This window comes from Dipteris shenzhenensis, chromosome 29 (genome assembly GCF_047967505.1).
Source record: "Dipteris shenzhenensis isolate YYH24624 ecotype China chromosome 29, Dip_SZ_1.0, whole genome shotgun sequence".
In the NCBI taxonomy this organism is placed as follows: Eukaryota; Viridiplantae; Streptophyta; class Polypodiopsida; order Gleicheniales; family Dipteridaceae; genus Dipteris; species Dipteris shenzhenensis.
Genome location: NC_141624.1, coordinates 37421464 through 37447116, shown reverse-complemented (window position 1 = coordinate 37447116; position 25653 = coordinate 37421464). Strand labels below are relative to the sequence as shown.

Below are 25653 nucleotides of genomic sequence, written 5' to 3'. Positions count from 1 at the left end.
CAAGGTATGTCAAATCATGTAACAAAGGGAACCAAGTGTAAAGCTTGTCGGAAGACTTCGAACTTGGGACGAGGAAGTGTCTTTGTAAACATATCTGCTATGTTGTCCTCTGTGGGAAGATAGGACAACTCTATGTCTCCTGTTGACGACAGCTCTTGAACATAATGATAGTGAACTTCAATGTGCTTGGTACACGCATGAAACACTCGGTTACGCGCAATGGCCAAAGCACTCTGGCTGCCAGTGTAGACCATAGTGGAGGATGTCTGGCGAATACCAAGATCTGTAAGTAACTGTCGAAGCCAGACACGCTCTACTGTAGCAGTAAAGGCTGCCCTGTACTCAGCCTCACAGCTAGATGTGGCAACTATTGGTTGCTTCTTGCTGAGCCAAGAGATACATGAACTGCCAAGCAAAAAACAATTGCCAGTATGTGACACTCTCGTGTCGCAACAACCTGCCCAATCACTATCCGTGTAAGCTTGCCTCTGAGATATCTGAAGACTCTCTTCACTGCCTGCCAATGCTGTGAACTGGGCATGTGCATGAACCTGCTGAGCTGAGATACTGCATACTGTACGTCAGGTCTGGTGTGACATAAGTAAATGAGGCATCCAACAGCCTGCTGGTAAAGGGTGATATCACATGGTGGGCTCCCATCATGAGCTGAAAATTTGAAGCCAGGGTCCACTGGAGTAGAGATTGGCTTGCAATCTTCGAACTGAAAACGATCAAGGAGCTGTCCAATATACTTGGACTGTGACATCATGATACCCCCCTCAACATAAGCAAACTGAATGCCCAAATAATAGTGTAGCTGTCCCATGTCTGACATTTCAAAAGCTTGCTGCAAATCAGCCTTGAAAGCTGCAATATGCTGAGTATCTGGGCCCGTGATTAGCATATCATCCACATGTAAAATCAGCACATCCACTCCCACGGACATAAAGAGTGGGCTCTGTGGGGCTATTCTGAAAACCAAGGGATAGTAAGTGTGCTTGAATTTTGGCATACCATGCCCTGGGTGCCTGCTTCAAACCATAAAGGGCTTTTCTAAGCCGGCATACCTTGTTTTCAGAATCAACAACCTCAAAGCCAGGAGGTTGTGTCACATAAACTTCTTCCTACATATCTCCATGAAGAAAAGCAGTCTTGATGTCAAGCTGGTGCACTTGCCAATGGTGATCGGTTGCAATGGCAATGACACATCTAATTGTAGTAATCCTGGATGTGGGAGCAAAGGTCTCCTCAAAGTCAATGCCTTGTTGTTCGGCATACCCTTTTGCAACAAGACGATCTATACTGCCATCAGATTTCCTTTTTAATTTGTAGACCCACCGGGTACCAATGGCATGCTTGCCAGGAGGGAGATCTACTAATTCCCATGTGTCATTTTTGGCAATGGATTGTAGCTCAGCTCTCATTGCATCTATCCACTCTTTGCTGTCAAAAGCATCTTTATGGCACAAAGGCTCTTCATTGCAAGCTGTAGCAAGGAGTGCAAACTCAAGAAATTGACCATGCATCTGTCTATTCCCTAATCTTGTCCGGGCAGCAAAAGGTTGATCTTGTTTGCTGTCCCTCAATGTATCAAGAAGCCATTTGGGAACTTGCCTTTGCTGTCTATTGACAGCTATTTGTTCAATCACCGCATCATGAATAGTGAGATCATTTTGTGCTAGAAGAGAAACCTGCAAATCAGCATGGGGTACTGGCTGATCATTGCTTGTTGGAGAGCCTGCAGGAGGCTCATGTTGCTGGTCAAAGTCCCCCTCTGAGAAAGGCAGAGGTAACCAAGAGTCAAAGGCATCAACATGTCAACTTCTGGCTTAGCTTTGCAGTCCACAAGAGGAGAAGCCGAATGTTCAGCAAAGATTACATCTCTACTGACAATAATCTTCCCAGTATTTGGTTGGTATAACCTATACCCTCTGCTCTCCTGGCTGTAACCAATAAATATGCATTTGATTGCCTTTTCATCAAGCTTAAGTCTCAGCTGAGATGGTACATTTACATATGCAAGAGACCCAAAAACTCTCATGTGTGAAAGTGAAGGCACCCTGCCTTTCCATGCTTCATAAGGTGTAACAATCTTCAATGCCCTTGTAGGTGATCTATTCAGCACATAGTTGGCACACATCACTGCATCAAGCCAAAATTTATTGGGCAAGGACTTGGCCTTAAGCATGCATCTGGCCATCTCCATAGTAGACTTGTTCTTCCTTTCAAGAACAGGATTATGCAGAGGAGTGTAAGGAGTAGTGCATGAGTGAACAATGCCCCATGAAGACAAAAATGCATCAAACTCCTTTGACAAATACTCTCCCCCCCTATTTGTGTTGAGGGTGACAAGCTTGCATCCTAATTCATTCTCAACCATATTCAGCCACCTCTGAAAGCATGAGAAAACTTATTTCACTTTTAAAGGATATACCCAGCAATATCTTGTGAAATCATCAATGAGAGTCATGAAATACTTATACCCCCCAATGGCATTTGTCCTCATTGGGCCACAGACATCACTGTGTACTAGCTGCAATTTCCTTTGTGAGAGTTTTGTTCTTTTGAAAAGGAAACCGATGCATCTTACCCAAAAGACAACCCTCACACACATGTTTGGAAATTGTGTGAGTTTGAGGTACATCATTTGCATCTGCTGTGAATGTAGCTTTGCAAGAGCTCTATAATTGAGATGACCCATTCTCTCATGCCAAAGATGAGCTTCAGCAAGCTGTGAATCTGAAATTGCAAATGCTTCAATAGAAAGTGCAGCTGAGTGATGATCAAGGTGATAAAGCCCCTTTTGCAAAGTGCCACTGAGAACTATGGCATTGTCATCACGAATATCATATACTAGGCATCTATAGCCATCAAAAATCACTCTCAAACCTGAAGTAGCAATTGCTGAAATTGAGATCAAGTTGACTTCAATTCCACGCACAAAGAGAACATTTGTCAAAGTGACAGGATGGCTTGTAATGGATGTGAGCTGCACATCTCCAATTCCTTTTACAGCATAGGAGACATTGTTAGCGCATGTGACAGTTCCCCCACGAGGTGCATCAGCTAAGGAATGAAACAATTGTCTGCAAGATGTGACGTGCTTGGAAGCACCACCATCAAAATACCAAGACTGAGCATCATTAGTAGTAAAGAATGCATCAACTTGGGAGGGATCAAAGGAGCAATGGACAGCCCATGCCCAAATCATCCTGGAGAGCATGTGCATGTGAGGCATTTGCTGGCTCGTGGGATTCAATTGCATGTGAGGCATTAACTATCAATCCTGCTTTCTTTTTCTCCGAAGCAATGCGCTTCCTGCATTCTCAAATTTCATGCCCAGGCTTGCGACAATAGTTGCATCTTTTCTTCTTTGACTTATCTGCTGTATTTTTAGATGCATTGGAGGAATTGCCACTATTAGGCCCATACTTAGGCTTGCCCATAGGCTTGGAAGCCTTGCCTCTTCCTGTCTGCTGTGAAGCAAATGCATGATCAGACATAATAGCTTGTCTATTAGCTCGACTTTGCTCTTCCTGCAAAAGCAAAGTGACTAGCTGATCAAAAGAGTAGTGGTCTGGATTACCCATGGCCACTAATTGAAGGGTTGTAGCAAACCCTTGATATGTATCTGGCAGTCCATTCAATGTGGTACTGACAAGCTGAGAATTTGGCACCACCTCATCAATATTGGCAAGCTGTTCAATGAGGTTCTTGACCTTTGTCAGGTATGCATCCATAGAGTCACCTTCATTCATACTGACTTCCTACAATTGCCTTCTTAAATATGCAACACGTCCCTCATTGCGAATCTGATAAAGAGAAGCCAATTTGTCCCAAGCATCCTTTGCTGTCCTGCAAGACCGGATGTGTGGAATAATAATTCTCTTACATGATAAAGCATACATGATAAAGCAATACAGGAATGTGCATTTATATCTCTTGCATCCCATCTTGATTGTTCCTCAGTTGGAGGAGCAGCAGCAAGGGTGCTAGAGGATAAGGCATCAAGTGGTACCCTCTGCAGAGGGACCAGCAATAGGGGCTGCCACTGTAGCATTGGCTGGCCTCAAATCAACCCCAAAAACAATATTCCAAAAGTGCCTTGCAACAAGAATATGTTTGATGAGATAAGACCACATCGGATAGGTGGTCCCATCCAATTTATCATCCTCACGAAGAATGCCAAATAAGTCGTGATTGTTCCAAGCCATTGTAAATAGTACTGATAGAAATGCACTGACAAAGTGACCAAAGGATAGCCTCAAGGCTTTAAACTGCAAAAATATGTCTTACTGTCCCAAATACCTGTGAGCCAACAATAGATATTTCCAGGAGGCTGCATTGGGCCTCAAGGCTTCACGGTGCCTTTTCTTGCTCAGATGATAAAATAGAGAGAGCAAATAGACTGAAAATATGTGCAGCAAGGTATAGGAACAGAGTTACCAGCTGAAATTGAGCTCCCAACACAAAAGCCCCAAATTTTGTTGGCGTGATGACGTGGCACAATGTGACAGTCCTGAACCTGAATTTTACTGGAAACTTCAATTTTTGGAAGGATTTCAGTTGTCAACCTTGTCCGAAGTGTTGTATTGACAGGTTGAAGGTCCAAATGTCAAAAGCCCTAAATTTTCCTGTTGGAAATTAGGGCTTGACAGTAAAAACTGTCAAAAAACAGTAAGAGACAGCAAATGTTGCTTGTAAATCAGCTTTTGGTCCCCTGAACTGAAGGCTGAGACCCAAAAGACCTCTATAGGTAGAATATGACAGACCACTGAGCTGCTGCAGCAGGTGGAAGTGCAAAAAGCGGCTGGAACAGAGCTGGAACAGCCCTCAGACACCTAGAAATGTGAGCGTGGCTGCAAATGTCTCCTGTGGAGGGCTCTGGACCGGTCGCGACAGCAGGATGCCTCCTACTGATGGCTCAAGAGAGGTCGCGAGATCTGGGCGCCTAGATCTGAGTCTGGTTGAGGTCACAAGAGCTGGGCGCCTGGATCTGCAGCACAAAAATGGCGACAGATGGCCACGGGTGCTGTAGAAGACCTCGAAAAAGGCTGCAGCAGGGCCTAGAAGTAGTCGCCTCTGCTGGAAAGCAGCAATGAAAAGTTATGGCGACAAAATGGCTCTAGAAGCCTTAGCAATGGAGGACTCGGGGGGCTGAGGAGAGCTGGAAGACAAAAGCAATACCCGCTCTGATACCACTGTAGGAGTGATCAGCAAAAAGCAAGTACAAGAGTCGATGGAGATAAGCCGTCACGTCAACTAGATTAGAGAAAAGAAAGTACAAGGTACTTTAAGGTAGACCCTAGGACTAAGTGTCCTAGGTGTCACATAGGACTAAAATTCCTATGTGGCATAAAAGGCACTAAAATACTAGAGTGCCTATAACTATGCCTACAAGGCACATACCAGGGCCCATAGGGCATCACTAGAACCGGGAGAAGATGGCCTACACTTTGCTACTACATTGAGGTTGGTTGCAGGTGGCAATGCCAACCATTTTTCTTTTTTGACCAACTGGTTGCTCTTCTCCTTCAGGGGGGAGCAAAGTCGTGCAAATCGCAATGCTTCTATGGCTAGTGATCAAGCCTTTGCTGCCCAGCATAAAAACAAAGGCAAGGTTTCAGCTGGTAAACCCCCTCTTTCACATGCTGGTCATTCTCATGGTGCTCCTTCTTCAAGGGATAACAAAAAGAAGAAGAGATGTAACTATTGCAAGAAACCTGGGCATGATATCTCTGAATGCAGGAAGAGAATTGCATCTGAAAAGAAGAAGAAAGAGTCTCGTTTTCCAGTATCTGATTCTCCTAGTGCAGAAGATCGACATGAGTCAGCTAATTTTGCACAAGACAATCATTGGGCTTTCTTCGTTACATGTCAATATAATCCTAGTGTTCATGATGCCTGGTTCTTTGATAGTGGTGCTAGCAAGCACATTACTTCTTGCAGGAAGTTATTCAGCTCAATAGAGCATACATCTAAGGGGGGGAGTGTCACATGTGCCAAAAATACATCATATACCGTAAAAGGTGTTGGGCAAGTTGCTCTTACTTCTGTTTCTGGTGGTCTTGTCACTCTAGAGAATGAGCTTTATGTTCCAGGCATTTGCAAGAACCTCATCTCTATTTCAGCCATAGCTACATGTGTTAGAAATCAACCAACAGAGGATACGCAGAGCAGAAGACTAATAGAATAGCCCAGGAGTCACACAGTGTGGTGTGCATAGAATAGATGTGCACACTCATCAATAGACAATGAACCAACCAGATAGAGAAACCACCAAAATAATATATTTCCGTCCAAAGCTATGGACACAATACAAAAGAGATAAATCCAGAGTCCCGCCAATGGTGTGGTCCTAGGATCTTACCACAAGGTACTCCTCCTATCTGCAAGCTATCTCTAGACTCGAGCCCGCGTGCTCTAGAGTCCACCTCCAGCGTCTGTAGACTTTCTGTCCAGAATGATCCTCTCCACCTTGCTGCCTATAGATCAGCCTAGGTGGGCAACCCTTCAAGCTCCATCTGCAGCTTCTCTAGGTCTCTTGGTCCTCCAATGTATAGGCTCCAAGATGGGAAGAAGACTGCTCCTGCTGCTTGTGTGAAGACTGCTCCAGAGAATGAGGAATGAGGACCTAGAGGCCCTCCTTTTATAGGGCCCCAAGGGGCTACAATAGAACCGACCAGCCATGCCTATTCTGGCCGACCAATCAGCATGCTGGAAGACTTGGTTGGCTGGTCAAACCAGCCCTATAAAAGGGCCTTTGGCAAGCCCTTTTGGGCTGCTGCCTTTGCGCCTGATGCAGGCCCCGAACCTGCCCATGTTCTCTGCCACATACCCCGCCATGCAAGCACCTCCATGTTGGAATGGTCACCTCCCCATCTGTAAGCCCCCATATGAGGAGAGCAAAGGGAAGGGAGACCTAGGGCAGAAGATGCCCAGAGAAGAGAGACAGAGGGGGCTGCCACATGGGCAGCCAGCTAAGGGAACACACCTGTAGTCAAGGTGGCTGCAACAGATGGTGCCAACAACAGGAGCAGATGACGAGGCATTCAGCATCAGGATCTGGCCTGGAAGAGATAGATCTGGAACAGCAGACATGGCGGGGTGTCCCAGGTAAAAGGCGCGATGACGTCAGCAATAGTACAGACGTGTACGGGAAGGACATGGTGCCAGCAAAGGGCTGCAGCATGGCGGGGGTCTATGGGCAGGTATACAGCCTGCAGCAGAGTCTCCAGCAGCAGCAAAGGGGAGCCTAGCAGCAGCCCAAAAAGGGCCTGGCTAGGGCCCTTATATAGGGCTGGCAACCAGGTCGGTTGGGCCAGCCAACCAGGTCTGTCCAGTCGGTCCATTTAGGGCTGGCTGGTCGGTCCATTTGAAAGGGCCTTGAGCCCTATAAAAGGAGAGGCCTTGGGCCTCATTTCATATCCAGCAGCCAGCAATCCAGGAGGCAGAAAGGAGCAGCAGGAAGCCACCCTTTGGGCCTATATCCAGGAGGTGAGAGGGTGCTTGAAGGGCTGCAGACTTAGCCAGGAAGGGCTGGACCTTGGCTGTCTTCTAGGGCAGCAAGGTGCGAGATGAAACATCATCATGAGCATCTGATTGAAACAAAGGCATCAAGCTGTCAAAATAATTTGGGGCATCAACAACGGGCTGTCTTTCAAACATGCTTTGAAGACATATGCATTTTGGGAAGATCAACAACCATACCATCCTTATATAACTTCACCAAAGCCCCAAGTTGAGGTGTCCAAACCTCTGATGCCACAAATGGGTATCTGCCATGGTAGAGGAATCGAGAGAAAAGGCATGTGCATCTGCAAGTGTAGCATCATCCAAACATCTGTCATAAGCATCAAATTATAGAGACCTCTAGTCAACGTGCCAGTCAAGACCATGGTAAAGACATGTGTAGCATCATACACTGCACACCGAACACCATAAAAAAGAACCTGATAGCCACATGTTGGTGGAATGGTCACCTCCCCATCTGTGAGCCCCCACATGAGGAGTGCATTGGGGGGGTGGACCAGAGATGGAATGGCGTGCCACATGGACAGCATCTTGGCTGTCATGTGGGCAGGAGACTCATGGTGGAGAGGGGGCTGCCACATGGGCAGCACCTCACAAGAAAAAATGCAGAAAGGCTGCCATGTGGGCAGCACACAGTAGCCTGGTAGAGGTGCAGCATGTCGTGGATGTGTGGGCTGGAACAGGCCCCTGATAAAGGCGCACATGAGGCGGAGATGCTACAAAAGATGAGCAGGCTAGAGTGTTAGAAATGACCCAACAGAGGGTACGCATAGCGGAAGACTTATAGTAATGCCCAAGAGCTTACACAGTGTGCGTGTGGGGTGTGGAATCACAAACTTCTTTACTTAATGTGCATCACATAGATTAGATGTGCAGAGTCATCAATAGACAATGAACCAGCCAGATAGAGAAACCACCAAAATATATTTCGGTCCAAAACTATGGACACAATACAAAAGATATAGATCCAGAGTCCCACCAATGATGTGGTCCTCTGATCTTATCACAAGGTCCTTCTCCTATCTGCCAGTTATCTCTAGACTTGAGCCCGCGTGCTCCACCTCGAGCTTCTGTAGACTATCCGTCCAGATCCCTTCCACCTTGCTGTCTTTGCACCAGCCTAGGTGGGCAGCTCTCTCAGCTCTTAGTCTGCAGCTCCTTGTGCTCCCTTCACCTCTTGAACATAGGCCCAAGGGAAGCTCCTTTGCTGCTCCTATCTGCTGGCTGTTTGCTGCTGCAAGTGATGATGTTCATATTCAGCCTGATATGCCTCCGATTGATCAGGATTCAGGACAATGTGCACAGAGCTCTTGACCAGGAAAAAGCTGAAATGCAGGAGCCCAAAAACGTTCCCCATTGGCTCCTTGACACATTAAAAGATAGCAAACAGGATACTCCTATGCCAGCCCGTACTAGAGCAGCTGTCCGGAAAGAGCATGCTAGTTTTGTTGCTTATGCTTTGCTTGCTACAGCATGCAATGAAGCAGCCATTATGCCATCAGGATGCCTTTCAGATTCGCATTGTTATTGCCTTTGCTGCCCACTTTCATTGAGAGGTACATCAGCTTGATATCAAGACAGCTTTCCTTCATGGGCATTTGCAGGAAGAGGTCTATGTTTCCCAACCTCCTCGCTTTATGGTTGAAGGGTCTGAAAGCCAAGTATGCCCCTTAAGATGGATTGAAGCAGGCACCTCGGACTTGATATTCCCGGATACATACTCATTTGCTTACCCTTGGCTTTCAGAACAACCCCACAGAGGCTACCCTTTACATCCGCAAGAGTGGGACAGCTTTACTAACTTTGGTCCTTTATGTGGATGACAGGCTTGTGACTGGGACACATGCTAAGCGAATTGCAAATTTTAAGCTTGATTTGCAAAAGACATTTGCTATGTCTAATCTTGGTCGTTTCCACTACTATCTAGGCATCCAATTTGCTAGCAGTGAGGGGGGTATTTTGATGTCACAATCCAAGTATATTGGACAGCTTTTGCAGCGTTCTCAGTTTGAGGATTGCAAGCCAGTATCCACACCATTAGAGCCTGGTTTCCAATTCTCTTCTGAGGATGGTAGTGGTGCATGTGATGTCACTCTCTATCAGCAGACAGTTGGTTGTTTGATTTACTTATGCCATACGAGACCCTATCTACAGTATGCTGTCTCACAGTTGAGCAACTATATGCACAACCGCTCTACACACCATTGGCATGCCGTGAAGCGTGTCTTCAAGTATCTCAAAGGCACTCAGCATTTGGTCCTTCTTTATGAGGCTGATTCTTCACTTGTTATGCATGGATTCATTGATAGTGATTGGGCTGGCTGTTCGGACACCCGTGTGTCACATAGTGGCAACTGTTTCATGCTTGGTACTTCATGCATTTCTTGGTTCAGCAAGAAGCAGAGTACAAGTGCTACTTCTAGCTGTGAAGTTGAGTACAGAGCAACTTTAACAGCTACAGTGGAGTGTGTTTGGCTTCGGAAATTACTTGCAGATCTTTATGCATGTCAGACTGCTCCTACCATCATCTTCACTGATAGTCAGAGTGCTTTGGATGTTCGAGTCAACCCCAAGACACATTGGGGTAGAGGAGGAGGAGATAGAGGGCAAGGCAGCATGGATCCACAAGAAGCGATGGCACGAAGCGGTGGAGCCAGCAACACAAGGGACGACCAAAGCACACACTCCAACCTATTGATGCTCTACTCAGAGAAGACCGCCCGAGACGAGGCGTCAGTCTTGATATGGCCCACTGGATACAGAGATCAAGGAGACCATGTGTCACATGCACCCCTACACTAGGGAGCATGGTGGCACAAAAGCTGACCCATTTGTCGTACGCCGTGACCCCGTTGTGAGCCCTAGTCCAGGGACGAGTCAGGCACGAGCTACGGGGGTCCATTCCCAGTTCCCCAAAGTCACAAGCCACGACGAAGCAATGCAGATCGCCAGGGCAAAGCATTGCGAGGTATCCACCACAACAAGTTCAAAAGAGGGGAATGTCACATGCACTAAGGTCAAGCCCAAGTGGCAGTGACAACTGACTGCCTAGTCAGCAAATTGCAGCATATCTCACAAGCTTTGGGGGGTCCCAAGGGCAGCACACAATGTGGACGAAGGGCAAGAGGGGCCCCCTGCAAACGCAGCCCCAAGGCCTTCCTAAATTGGCCCAAAAGGGCCTGGTTTTATAGGCAAAGGCCAGTAGCCTCATAGGCCAAAACCGACCAGCCAGTCTGTTGTGCTGGCCCGAGGTTGGCTGGTTCCCAGCCCTATATAAGGGGCCTTCACACCCCCCTTTTCACTCACCCAGCATATGTGCGAGGTTTGGGTGTCCTATTTCCACAGCATAGTTCCATCTCCCGCATGTCGTAGTTAGGGGAGGGGTCTCAGCTCAGTTTTGTATGCCGATTTGGCAACCATGTAAAAATAAAGCAGTGTACTATAGTTAGGTGGATCTCTTGTGTGTCTCTCCTTTATGTTCATCTATGTTTCCACCCAGCTAGTCCCTGCATGTTACACTACACCGCCCCGCCATAGCGAGAGATGGCTCCATAGACACAGATAGGTGACATCTTTATGTTTCATCAGAGAGCCACCATGGCTGCAAGATATGTATTTGGAGCACTAGCTTTGCATTTCTAAGGTTTTGAGATTCTGAATTTTTGAGAATTTGAGATTTTCATATTATTAGCTTAGCTTAGCACTTAGCAAGGGCCTTAGTGAGCCCTTTGCTTTCAGCCCACAGTGGCTTATATGAGTTACTCTATTGATTGTACTTTGTCTGATAGGCCGATGAGGCCCCTTGAAGGCCCCCATTGCCTCATCCACCCTGATGTCCTGATGATGATGATCATGATGACGATGATGAGATTGATATATAGTCGACCAGCGACATGACTATGTTGTACTTAGGACTTAGTATTACCATCCTGCATTTTTTGCATTTTGCATTGGTGTGGATGCTCGTTTAGTAGCTCCACCACCATAGCTCCTTTGTACCAGGTTTTTCACAATCTCATAGACCCATCAGTCTTCCGAAGACTTTTATAAACTCTCTCTCTCTCTCTCTCTCTCTGTGCCCTTGCAATTACCTTCTTCTCTTCTTCCTCCCCTTACATTTTGTGGTTCTAGTTGTTGCTGAGTTCAAATCTGTAGATTTGGAAACATTTTGAGACCGACATGGCTTTATGATTAGATATTGATAAGATTATAAGTATGGCTCTGCTTACTACATTATTTTCCTCTTTCACTTCTAGCATCGTTTCATGCCTCTTCCAAACTCCCCTCTTCCCTTTTCTCTTTTTCTCTAATCAGTGGTTTCCTTGAGGTATCATGGACACCTCTACTTCCCCCCATGGGGTGTGCACTCTAATAGATTTCAGTTTCTTTGGACACCTCTAGTTCTCCCCCCATGCGGGGTGCACTCTAAATTCTGATAGATTTCAGTTTCTTTGGTCTCTCATAGGCTTTTTTGCAGATGTTCATAAATCATTCTATCCCGAGAGCCCGCCTCATATGGCACCTACAAGATTTGGATTATGACCAAGAGATCAGTTGGGCTGTCATGGCACTTTATGAGAGTCGCAGGCAGGGTCCCAACAGGATCTAGGTGGACAGACGAGATCATAAGCACTATTGGGGTCAAACAGGGGTGTCCTTGATCACCTACCTTGTTTGGCCTTTACATAGACGAGCTCGAGACAGTGATGCAGACATTAGGAGGGGATGGTTGCTCTCTTGTTGGCACGTTGATCCAGATATTGCTTTATGCAGATGATGTGGCTCTTCTATCTTCCTCTGCAGAGGGACTCCAGAGACACCTTGACGCACTTCAGTCCTTTTGTGAGTCTCATGATCTGAAGGTCAACCTAGGTAAAACCAAGGTTATGATCTTCAATACATCTCGAGCCATCATGCGCCAGGAGCAGTTCACGTTTGATGGGTCACCTGTTGAGATAGTTTCATCATACACGTACCTTGGGGTTATCTTCTCTGGACCCATCTTCACTATGAGACCTGCGATGCAGGCACGCTTGGGCAAAGGATACACTTCATTGGCCAAACTAGAGAGGCAGTGCTTCTGCTCGCACTTTAAGGATCCACGGACCAAGGAGCTGCTCTTTGACTCCTTGGTCTGCACAATGGGAATATATGGCAGCCCTTGTTGGGGGCCAGACTTATCGGATACAGAGTGGGCACGGGTGGAACAGCTACAGATTCTCATGCTATCATGGATGATTCGCAATAAGCCATCCGTTCCTCACCAGATCATTCAGGCTGAGTTTGGGTCATCTCCATTACAGCTATGTGTGGATGCTCGTTTAGCAACTCCACCCTCATAGCTCAATTGTATCAAGATTTTCACAGTCTCATAGACCCATCGGTTTTCCGAAGACTTTAATAAACTCTCTCTCTCTCTCTCTCTCTCTCTCTTCATGTCTCATCGGGAGCCCCCATGGCCCCTAGATATGTATTTGAAGCACTAGCTTTACTATGGCTTGTACGAAGTACTTTGTCTCATAGGCCCGTGGGGCCTCCCAAAGACATTAATACAACTTTCTTTCTCTCTCTCTCTTCTTATTCATTGTTGTTCACACATTCGTTTTTAAAAAATACTATTGTGCAGGTATATGCTTGTAAATTGAAGCATATTAAGAAAACCTCATAAAATTGTAGTGCCACAAAACATCCAAATCTATAAATGCCCTGATATGCTTTCAAAATATCAAAGCTTCAAATATCAAAGCTACAAGCATCTCAATGTGTTGTCTAGCAATGCTTGAGGATCAGCAGCAATGAGCTTATACTTTGTTGTGTGCCAGCATCTCATAGAGACCATCGAAGCAACTGAAGAAGAAATGGTGTTTATATTTAAGAGAGCTCTAGACAAACAAGGCTATATATTACTTATTTAATTTAGCATAGTCTAGACTCTTACATGTACTGGGGAGAAAGCCAAGCTGTGCACAGGACCTTCATGACCACTCAGTATGTCAAGTAGCCGTCCTGTCTTCATGGACCAAACGAAAATCTGCCCCAGCACAAAATATACTGCATGGGATGATTACGTCATGTTGACAAAGAAAATCCAAAAGCCTTAAAAAGACCAAAATTCAATTAATCTGCTGTTCTACCTGGAAAGAATCAAGGGAGCCTGCACAAATCACCTCCCCACTTTGGTCTGCAGCTAATGAAACAAACTGTGCTGGAGAGGGTGTGGTAAACGTACGGAAGTTCCTGTACCGCAACAGATCCCATGCACGTACCGTACCATCCAAAGATGCACTCAATACAACGTGATTTCCTGGCAGAAAATTTACAGCGGTAACAGCATTTGTATGCTCTGCAAAAGTGACAAAGCAGAAGCCCGAAGAAACATTCCAGACCTGTCATACACACAATACTGTCATAAGTCCCTTCTCAGACAATCCACTCGAGCGCCTCTCAAGGCATGAAAATGACAAAGAACAGCACAAGCTCTTCAAACATACTTCTGCTTCTCTAATGAAAATATTTCATTAAACCTTGCAAGGGGCGTATAGACACCATAGCTTAGAAGCTCTTCTTTACCTCAGATTTTTTTAATAAAATATTAGAGAACAGAAAAATCATCTCGCTAATAAAAATATTTCATTAAACCTTGCAAGGGAAGTATGGACACATACCTCCAAAGCTCTTCCTCACCTCTGATAAATTTTTAAAAAATATTAGATAAACAGAAAATTCGCCTCTAGAAGCCTCTGTTAAAACATTAAAGCATGCAGGACCGGATTCCTCTGTTAAAACATTAAAGCATACAGGACCGCATTCAGCAGAATTGAAATGAATCCTGGGGTGATGGATTTCGTTCTAGCTCCTTGTATGCTCATAAGAAAGGATTAATAAAGGGGACATGATGAAGGCAAAGTGTAAAGGTCACTGTTCAGTTTGATCTTCATAACTAATTAGCTCTCCGAAGTTGTCTCCAACCAAGGTCCATGGACACCTTTACGAACTGAGACAAACTTTTATTTCTAACCTCAATTGGATGGCTCTAATCAAATTTTAGGAAGGAAACTTACTTAGTAAGCAAAGTTACGCTTATGTCCTCATCAGTACCCAAGCATAAGCTGCAATCTGGGTTTCAAAAAATTCTCTATTTCTCACAGGCTGGGAGCCTCGAAGAAGAATCTATAACCTGCCACGGATTGTAGGAGATCGAAAGAAAGAAAATTCAAGGAAAGGAATAGATTTCGCTAAAAAGTCATTGCTAAGAATCAGGTAACTGACCAAAATGCAAGCAGCATGGTCTGATTTGATACAAGCCTACCTAGGTTCCCACATAGATCTCTGCTAAAGAATCTTTGGTTCGAAGTCCTATTCTGACAACATATTATAAATGAGAATTAAAAAAACAACAGCACATAGTATATTCCCTTGCAATACAAAAACAAAACTACATATGAAGGGATAGAAATCCATGAATTGTAAGCTTTACATGAGAAGACTCTCCCATAAGTTTATGCAATTCGCGGAAGTAGAGAGGATTAAAAGCTGGTCAGTATGACCCTCAGTAGCAAGCCTTGATCCTTTAAGGCGTTTGTTCTGCTGCCTGGGATTGACCTGTTTGTATGCTGGCAAACATTTTGCTTCCTATGCCTTATATATACAGCTGGAATCCATGCTTAGAACCAGCTTCATTGTCACAGAGGTAGTCCCTTTCTCTCCATGGCAAGAATGATGAGGTGTCATTGAAAGACTGAGGTTCATCACACATTTTCTAAGAAGAAGATTCTTAAGGAAAGGAGTTCTGTAGGGGTTTTGGTCACAACATAGCAGGAAATGGCTCTTCTAAGGGGAGATTCCCAAAGGAGTTCCTCAGCAGGTCTGGTCGTACTGTCAGGGTCACCCAATAGCAAGAATCACCGTTCGTAAGGACAGTCAATAGGAGAAAATGGACTTTTTCCATATTGGGAACTATATCTGCAATGCCTTTCCCTTGAAGAAGAGTCGAGGAAAAAAATGTTCGTGAAATGGCAAACTTGGACATAACGTGGACTTCCTTTCACAACGGGTAAGAAAAAACAATTTGAGAGAAAGATAAAAACCTTAAGCTTGTTGTCATCAGCACCTGTAGCAATCAGTTGTGAATCAGGAGAGTAAGCAACAGAGTTGACATCAAAATAGTGGCCTTGCTGCTTCAACACGTAGCTTTCAGAACGCCATTCCCATACCAGCAATTGACCTAGCTTTGCACATCCAAAAGCTAACCAATTTCCAGTGCCATTGAATATCGCTGTAGTGAGCCTTTCCCTAGAGATTGAGAGGAGATGAATGCATGTGAAATCTGGCATCTGGTAAAGACCAAAAATTCCAGATGCAAATCCAGCTAGCACCAGGTCAAGACTTTGATGATAGTCACACGATGTCAATTTTGAATTTTGCATAAAGAAATGTTTGTCCGTTAACTCCCATCTCCCTTTATCCAATCTCTGAACATCTATGCCTTTTTTTGCTTGTGGCCCTCCCTCAGCAATCCTTATTTGTCCTCCCGGAGTGTTGGAGTGCCCTATATCCTCTTCATGCAATTCTGTGTCATGCTGAATTTGCATAGACTCATCTCCTTTGCTGCGTTTTCTTTTCTTTGCATCCTCATGTGCAGGAGAGGTACTTAGCTGCTTTGTAGATGAAGAATTCAGAATGACTACAGGTTCCTGCTCGTGATCTTCGTCGCCAACAGCTTCATTAACTGGTCTACTTCCTGGTGCATATTTTGCTTCCGCTGTGCCTGCAGAAGAAGGATGAGAAGCCACATTTTTATATATCATTGTATCCCCATCCTCTTCTGGCACGTTGTATTTCCATGCATATAAAGCACCATCTCTAGCGAGAGTGTATGCCCCGACTACCTTCCCTTTATTATTGCCATTCGATTCTACTTTGAAGAAAGCCCCATTAATTACATCCCTGTGCCCCATGAGGGTCACTGGAAGGTAATTTTCAAGCTTATGAATACAGAATAACCTGACCATCAAGTCCTTTGAGCCGACAATAACCCATTGGCTGTCAGGACTCCACTCGACACTTGTAACTGTATCATGACAGCTTGCAAACGTTCTAACTAGCTGAAATGGCGCGAACTCCTTCTTAAAGCCAGGAGTGCGCCATATTTCAAGGAGCTTGCCCACTCCAGCCGCAATAAGAGTTCCGTCTGGGCTAAACTTGAGGGCAGAGACAGGACCCCTGAAAGAAAAATGATGTAAGACTACACGGCGTCGCAAATTGATAAGTAAGGACTTTCCCTCTTCGTCAACTGACAGGAGCAGGGCGCCATTGGGTGAGACAGCAATCTTAGAAACGTTCTTGGCGTTTTCACAAGGTAAGGTAATCGTCTCCGATTTGACAAGGTCAGTAATAGAGACTCGGTTGCCGACGGGGGAGAGGAGGTGCGTGTTGCCCGATATTAAGAGGTTACCACCTCTGAAAGGAGCTCCGAGAAGATTTTGGAACTTGAAATTCATGACGGCGAGTCTGAAAAAAGATGGGTTACGAGGAAGAAGATGATGAAGGTTGGATGCAGTGCTACTACGGTGTCACGACTTCTGCATCGTGAGCTAGAGAGGTGGAGTACAAACGATCAAACAAGGTGGAATTTTGGCATAAACCCAGAACCCCTGCAACGAGGGAGCTCAAAAAAACTTAGCTGAAACAGCAAACAAGGTACTTGATCCAAAGTGACGATCGCCGTCTTCTCTACTGCTGCTTCTTTCAGTTCCTGACTCTCTTCTCCAAGTCAAGCTTCTTCCGTCTCATTCTTTGTTCTTTTCATTCTATTCCACAGCTCCTGAAGTGTTTTCTGTCTGTTCATATGAATACAATTTGTTGCATTTAGCCACCTCCAGTTTAGGCGTAGACAAAAACCCCTCTGTCAATCTACTTTAGTGGCAACAATGCGCAGTGCTCTGTCGAGGTTCAAAGCTCTGTGTCTTGGGTGTGTGGGATATACTGTTTGTATGTGAGTGTGGGGGTTTAAGGACCTTGGCTGTGTGTCTTGGGTGTGTGGGATGGACTCTTTGTATGTGGGTGTCTTGGGTTTAAGGACCTCTAGTCTCTAGAGACTCAGCCCCCCCAGTGTGGACAAAGCTAGTCTGCAAAAATGTATTGGTTTCTCGTGAACGCTTTGACCATCCCCCGTCAAAGCACCTCCCAATAGAGGCTCGGTCCCCGTCGACACGTAAGGTGCTTTTCACACACGGGTCCTCGCCCATCTGTAGGCATCCTTCTAGCCAATAAATGCTCGTGCCCAACTGACTTCCATTTCACACGCCATGAGGACAACCCTAAGGTAGCAATCGACTCACGCCCGACCAAGAAAAAATTTCGGACGTCCTCAAAATGCCGCCTAAAGAAGCGTCCAGAGGTTATCCGCCAATGGAGATGCATTGCCAAAATTTGAATTTGGCCCATCGGGCTTACAAGTTGGCAGTCCAACCACTAGACTAAACCTTATGGGATGCCCTATTTGCACAGCATTTAATACATATTCCAAACTTGTTCACTGCTTATCAAATGTGCCACGAACGGACACGTGAAATCTTGGCGAACATGACTTGTTGAAGCTTCACCTGTCCATGGACGGGTGTGAGACCCTTAAGGATGCGACAACTCTAACCACTATAATAAACACCTTTTTGGGGGGATACGACCATCAAGCAATGAGGCTGGCAAGCACCCATCTGTAAAGATCCATGTGCTCTCTCTTAGATGTTAAAAGCCTCTCTCTCTCTCTCTCTCTCTCTCTCTCTTCTTCGCTTTTGGATCCCAGAGACAATAGCCCCTCTCTCCACTTTCACCATAACCCAAAAAGATGCATTTCCTAGACTTAGGATGTAGCTTCTTTCAAAGCTCTTTTGGCACATGTGCATATGCCTCACACCGAAATATACTCAAATGAGAGTAAGAGGGCCTCTTGCCACTCCATGCCTCTTTAAGAATACCACCATCCAAACTCTTACTAGGTGATCTATTGATCACATGCACTGCAGTTTTCATTGCCTCAGCCCAAAACCCACTAGAAAGACTTGCATTGGAAACCATACATTCCATTTCCTGAATGGTGCAGTTCATTTGTTCTCCAACTGAATTTTGCTCTGAAGTATGAGGGGACGTGAGCTCCCTCTTGGTCCCACGTGTATCACAGAAATGTTGAAAGTCGTGAGAGAGATATTCTCCACTATTGTTAGTCTGTAGGCATTTAAGTGTTCTACCTAACTAATTTTCAACCAAAGCCAACCATTTTTGAAATACCTGAAACACATTGCTCTTTCGAGCTATAGCATAAGCCCACACTTTCCTAGTTGCATCATCAATGAATGTCATATAGCATTCAGCCCCGCCTAATGACCGTGTAGGCATGGGACCACATAAGTCTGAATGCAACAAATCAAGCCTTTCAAGCTCTTTCTTTCCCCTTCTTTTATGGGCTGATTTAGTCTGCATCCCATAGAGACAATGCTCACAAAATTCAAAATCAGAGAAACTCAAATGCGGTACATAACCCAAATGGCATAAGAGTTTCATTCCATTCTGGCTCATGTGCCCCAACTGGCAATGCCACAAAGAAGTACTTGGCTGCTCGGTTATTGCAACAACATGATCAAATGCCCCTAATACATGTAAGGGATACAATGTCCCACACTTGGCACCTGTTGCCAAAACCATAGAGCCCTTCTGAATTTTCCAACTCTGAAAGCCAAAGGTGGTCTAAAAACTAGCATCATCTAGCTGACCCATTGAAATGAGACTCTTGGTCAGCTTAGGCACATGTTTCACATTTTTCAAAAAAAAACAAAAGAAAACTTAGGCAAGGAAGTTGAGGCTCACAAAGAATAGATGGTGTCATCTCTAAATAGCAGATGTCAAGTCTAACTAGCCTGTAAGCACCAAGTCCCGTACTTAATCAATGTGAGCATACAAGATAGCCGCATCAAGTAGTGAGACAAGTAATTGGGCATGTGATATCTATCCAATCGATGGATATATTGTTGCCAGTGTTTGACCAATAATACAAGCATACCCACAACGATACCCATTTACATGGTGTAGGTCACCATCATGAAGGACTAGTAGGACACTAAGACCCAAGAACCCAAGCTCAGAATTTAGAGTTCAATGAAGAAGAATGACTACAGCCCCATAGTATTGAGCCGGTGATCCACAAATCCAAAGTTGCTCAAACAATCAAAGTGAAATTCTAGAACTACAAGGGTAGATACAGTGAAGACCGTATACTCCCTTATAAGTTTTCTGTGAGTCTATCATATCAATAGTGCTATAAAAAAGGAGGAGTACACGAACTATCTCCCTTACACCTTGGAAAAGATTGCTCAGAGATGGTTCAACCTACACCCAATTGGATACTTCACCGATTAGAGTCATATTTCCAAGGCTTTCCTAAGAAGTTTCAGATAGGAGATAGATGAAGAAGATGTTCAGACAAAGCTAAGTGAATTAAAGCAACAAAAGGGTGAATCCGAGTTTGTCCTACATATGCAAGCTCTCATTAACTAGTTAAGCATGCACCTAGACAACAAGCCATTGCATGCCTAGTTAATTATGGGTTACACCCAAGTGAACCTTCATTCCTCATAGATTGTCAATCTACGACAAAACCTATGAAGACCTCCTACACCAAGCTATCACAAAGGAGAGTGAAGAAGAAGATGGCTCATCCAAGAAAGAAGTAAGGGTAAAAAGGATTAAGGGAAAATCCTAGATTGGACGTGAATCAGGAGTCCCAAGATACCAAGCCTAAAGATGGATGCCCCTCAAGGCTTGACTAAGCAAAGGTAAGGGTAAAAACGATAAAGGCAAAATCCTAGATTCAATGCTTTTTTTGTGGTGACAATCACACCAAGGCCAATACAAGTTGTGGCAAGAGCATCTAAAGTTGCTTAAAAGTGATGCAAAATGATGGGAAGTGGATCCGATTATCAAGTAGTTCTTGTAGAGTTGCTTGACTCTATGGATGCAATGCAATTACTCAGTTGTGCAGGGTCCTCCCACTAGTTCCAAGAAAGGACCACCAGAGATATCCAACTGAAGGCACAAAAGCAAGTAGCGTCTGAAATTACTAGAGAGTTGAAGAAGAAAGCACTCGCAATTGACTTGCTGATTGAGCAAGTTCTTGTCTTGTCATTAGTACTGGACTTAGGATAAGCCTTTATAGCAAGTCAACAACCTGAGCGTACCATTGAGTACCTAAGCTCAATGGTAATAAAAGCATGGGAAACCTTCCATGATATGAAGGTTAACCTCTCCATCATTGAATTGCTTTAGATAGCCTCAAATTGTCGAGGGTTCTTCCTACAAGAACTCTAAGTTGAAGAGAATCCTGTGGACTCTTTGGTCTTAATCCTTGTTATCAACATGCCAATAGTAGATGAGGAAGTTTTGGTCATCATCACTAATAAGAATAAGAATTAGGATGTACTTGGTGTGATTGTGGATGGTGGCTCAAAGTTAACATTATCTTAGAAGCAGTGACTCATTAAAAAACCCCAAGAATCTCAAAACTTTTTCGATTTGCATGTGCATGACCAGATCAAAGACCAGTCAAGCCCATGGGCATACTTTTGGTTGCATAGCATATGCCCACATACATGATGATCATTGCAGGAAATCGGATGCGAAGTCACACAAATGCATCATGGTTGGCTATAGTGAAGAAAGCAAAGCATACAAGTTGTATGATCCCATCAACTGCAAGGTCGTTATCGCCAGAGATGTAATCTTTGATGAGGAATCAGAATGGAAAACCTCGAACACATAGGAGATAGAAGCATCAACTTCACAGTCATCTACAAAACAAGTTGACGAAAAAGAGCAAGAATTGTCAGCAACACCCTAAGCAAAGCCACAGTAGCTCAGATGGTCTACTAGGGAAAGTAGACCACCAGCCAGATTGACATATGCTCAGAAAGGCAAAGCAACTCAGGTTGAAACCACCAACTATGCTCTTATGACTACCATCATAACTACAGAAGAGCCAGTGTACTTCAAAGATGCAGTAGACAAGCCAGAATGGCAAACTGCTATCAATGAAGAGATGGATTCTTTGTATAAGAATAATACTTGGGGATTATGCGACCTTCCACTGGGAAAGAAGGCCATAGCAAACAAATGGGTATACAAAGTGAAGTACAATCCAGATGGCAGTATTTAAAGATATAAAACCAGACTAGTTGCAAAAGGATTTGTGCAGCAATATGGTCAAGATTATGATGAGACTTATGCTCCAGTAGCAAAGATGGATTCTATACGGTTCTTGATATCACTAGCGACACTCAATAGATGGAATGTGTATCAGCTTGATGTCAAGAATGCATTTCTCAATGGTTACCTAGATGAGGAAGTCTACATACAACAACCAACAGGTTATGTTGAACCAGGAAAGGAGAATAAGGTTTGCCATCTCAAGAAAAGTCTCTACGGCTTAAAGCAAGCACCCAAAAGCTGGTACAACAAAATAGATAAGTATTTTGCTAATCTTGGATACATGAAGTCCAATGCAGATCATACTCTCTACTACAAAGTTCAAGGGGAAGACATTACTATTGCACTTTTGTACGTAGATGATGTGATTGTGACAGGAAGCAAGGATAGCTTCATCAGAAAACTAAAACAAGACTTATCTATTGAGTTCGACATGAAAGATCTTGGACTTATGCACTATTGTCTTAGAATTGAGTTCTGGAGAGATTCAGATAGCACATTTATGAGTCAGCTCAAGTATGTTGACAACCTCCTGAAGAAGTTTCATATGGCAAATTGCAAGATTGCAGCCATTCCCATGGAATAGATTTTGAAACTTACTAAAGATTTAGAAAAGCCTACAGTCAATGACAGGTACTACAGGCAGCTCATTGGATCTCTTATATATCTAACTAGATATCACACGACCAGATATTTGTTATGTAGTAAGCTCACTTGCATAGTTTATTCCAAAACAGTCTCACTGGAATGCAACCAAAAGAGTCTTGAGATACATCAAAGGTACAAGACATTTTGGGATAGAATACAGAGGAAGTCATCCACAGTTGCATGGATACTGTGACAGTGACTATGCCAAAGATCATGAGACCAGGAGATTGACATAGGGATATGCATTTTTCCTTGGTCAAGGTGCTATATTATGGTTGTCAAACAAACAACCAACTATTTCTTTGTCTTTGACTGAAGCAGAATATAGGGCACTCACTACAGGTGCATGTGAGAGCAGAATATAGGGCACTCACTACAGGTGCATGTGAGAGCAGAATATAGGGCACTCACTACAGGTGCATGTGAGGCTATATGGCTCAGAAGACTATTGTCAAAAACAGATTACTTTGATGAGTCAAAGCCAACAACAATATACTATGATAACCAATCGGCTCAAGCATCGGCCAAGAATCCAGTATATCACTCCAAGACAAAGCACATTGATGTCAGAGAGCACTTTATCAGAGAAAGAGTGCTACTTGGTGACATCACACTACAGCATTGTGATAGCAAAGAGAATGTTGTAGACATCTTTACCAAACCACTCGGTAAAGAGCTTTTCGAGAAACACCGACTAGCTCTTGCTTTGACACAGAGGAAGGACATTCCCATTAAAGAGGTGTGATGGAATGTAATGCTCAGTCCTTCAATTCCCCACCAGAATCATCATATTGAGGGAAGGCCTACTTTAGGATGTTGATCTTCAGGGAAGGTGTTGAGAGTTCATGCTCAACATCATGTGATCATGTGTGCATAGCACCATCATGTGATCATACGTGCATAGCACTAACCCAATAGAGTGCTATAAAGGAAAGGGTTAGATTCCCTAACCCTAACCCTAACCCTAAATGGATTTGTATATATTCTACATTTTGAACTAAATCTAGTGTACAGTTAGTCATTTGTGGTGTGCTCTCTAGCTGTGCCCTCTCTCCTCATCTCCACTCTTCTCCTCTCCCCTCTTCATATTTTGTCACCTTCGCACTCAATAGTGGATGCTTGCTTGGCCATATCATCTCAAAAGATGGCATTGCCTTGGATCCGGATAAAGTTGAATGCATCTACAAGGCAGAACGAACTATGACTAGCAAATAGTTAGCCCGCTTTCTTGTCCAAGTGCGTTGGCATAGCCGCATGCTCCGATACCTTGCTGATGTGGCTACCCCTCTCAATGCGCTCCCAACATGAAGCCACTCATATGGACATAGGATTGCGACTGGCCTTTTCTATTCTTCAAGCTGTTGCTGGCCAATGCCCCGTCATTCAACCATCCGATTGGAAGCTTCCCTTCCATGTCTTTGTCAATGCCTTCGACACAGCAATTGGTGCGGTATTGATGCAAGAAAGGATGAAGAATTGGTACCATCTAGTTTACTACACAAGCCGCTATTGCGAATTGTGTGATCAAGGGCTTGCTCTAGCAATCCTATGATCATGTGTGTGTGTGTGTGTGTGTGTGTGTGTAGCACACTTAGTGCTATGATGTGTCTAGACCATGACACATGCGATTATATAATGCAAGGCCTCCACTTGGGGAGGTGCCTTTGATTTAGGAGTTCCTATGATGTAGGAGTTATCTCCTTTGATGTAGGAGAGGTGCCTATGATTTAGGCCACCCTCTCTCTCACTCTATAAAAGAGAGGATTTCCTCTCAAATCAATGGAACATTTTTCTCTTTGGTTCCCACACTTCTTCCATGATGTCCTCCTTCTCTCCCACTCCCCAACGTGTGGTATCAGAGCCTCCTTGAGTCCCTAGTCCATTTTTAGCTCCAAAATGCCACCTCATCACCCTCTTCTCCACTCTCCATATTCTTTCCCCTTTTGTATCCTTTCTCTCCAAATCTTGCTAAGCTTTGTTCTCCTCACCTGATGTGCCATTTGCCAAACCTTGTGAGCTGAAGATACCTCAAATCTATGACCTAAAGGAATTAGGCAATGCTCGTCTCTGCTATGCATGTTGACAAGAAAATAGTCCGTCGATCGGTCATGAAATCCTGACAAAATCCATGACTATACACTAATACCTTCTAGCCACAGGTGGGCAAGGCCATAACCTTGTGCTGAAATTTGAGCTTAAATGTTTGCTGGAGTGAGGATAAATCACACAAAGACTAGTCGAAAATGGCGCACTTCTCCAAGACAAAATAGTGCATAGTTTCGTCAAAGCTCTATGCTGGAATTCCTTTGGTATTCAAGCTTTATTTTGCACAGAAAGCCCCTTCAATCTATTTTCCAGTTGTGTAAATTCTACCCTCCAAGTTGAGCTAGTACTCTGCGAGGCATTTTGACAGTTTTTGGATGTTTGATGGTTGAAGCAAGTGATAATTTGTGTTGAGGATGCTAAAGTGACAACACACTTCACAATTAGTCACTTATCTCTCAAATGATGCTGGTATTTTGGTCCAAAAACTCTCCTTTAGTGTTTTATTCTATTGTGACTATCTTCCTTCATTTGAAGATGATACACATGCACTATGGTTTTTTGATGAGCATTTGAATTGGAAACATGACTAGCTCTTATGGCTCTTCTAATGAGAACCGTGAGGATTTGCAAGAGGCCTCCACGATAAGGGTTTGTAGAACCATGGGCTTTTAGGGATATATGGATGTTTTAGAATTGAAAAAATTGTTGAGGTTTTAGGAAAGGGTAGAGCTGAAATATATTTGTGAGTACATTACATCAAATTTTATCTATGAACTCCTCTTATTGGTTCCCCTATGACAATACAAAATATTGATTTGATATATTACCATGAAGCCAATCAAGAGTTATCACATCATTGATAAAGTGTGTTCCTCCAGCTGCAATTGACTTGTAACAAGACTTTGCTAGCATCTTCTTTTCTCATTGCTCCGGCTTGCCTCTATCCATTTCATGAGATATTTGTGTTTTAGCTTATTTTTCCTCCAACATATATCACATTTTTTGGCATGATCAAAGGATTCCTTCCACAATGTGGGCCATCAATAGCTTGCTAGGGAACTTCCTTGCAATGGACTCTCCTACAATCTTGCCACATGCTCTTCCTTCATGAGATTCCCTTGATATCCTAGGGACCTTATGTGACATTACACACCTTCTCAAAACTTACTTCTT

General features: G+C 44.1%; 1 protein-coding gene across 3 annotated transcripts in view; it reads right to left on the bottom strand.

Moving 5' to 3' along the window:
* PWP2 (periodic tryptophan protein 2) overlaps positions 1-25653 on the bottom strand; it is an 88132-nt gene that overhangs the window by 28685 nt on the left and 33794 nt on the right. For 2 of the 3 annotated variants that reach the window (XR_015543857.1, XM_087400379.1), the window contains exons 1-3: positions 15621-17557; positions 13668-13919; positions 13472-13564 (exon numbers count right to left, since the gene is read on the bottom strand). Coding sequence is in view for 2 of the 3 variants with exons in the window: in XM_087400379.1 (XP_087256505.1) it covers positions 13472-13564; positions 13668-13919; positions 15621-17033 (1758 nt within the window). In the remaining variant the exon portion in view is untranslated. Of the gene's footprint in view, positions 1-13471; positions 13565-13667; positions 13920-15620; positions 17558-25653 lie in introns of those variants that run through there. The other variant, XM_087400378.1, reaches the window with a different exon arrangement.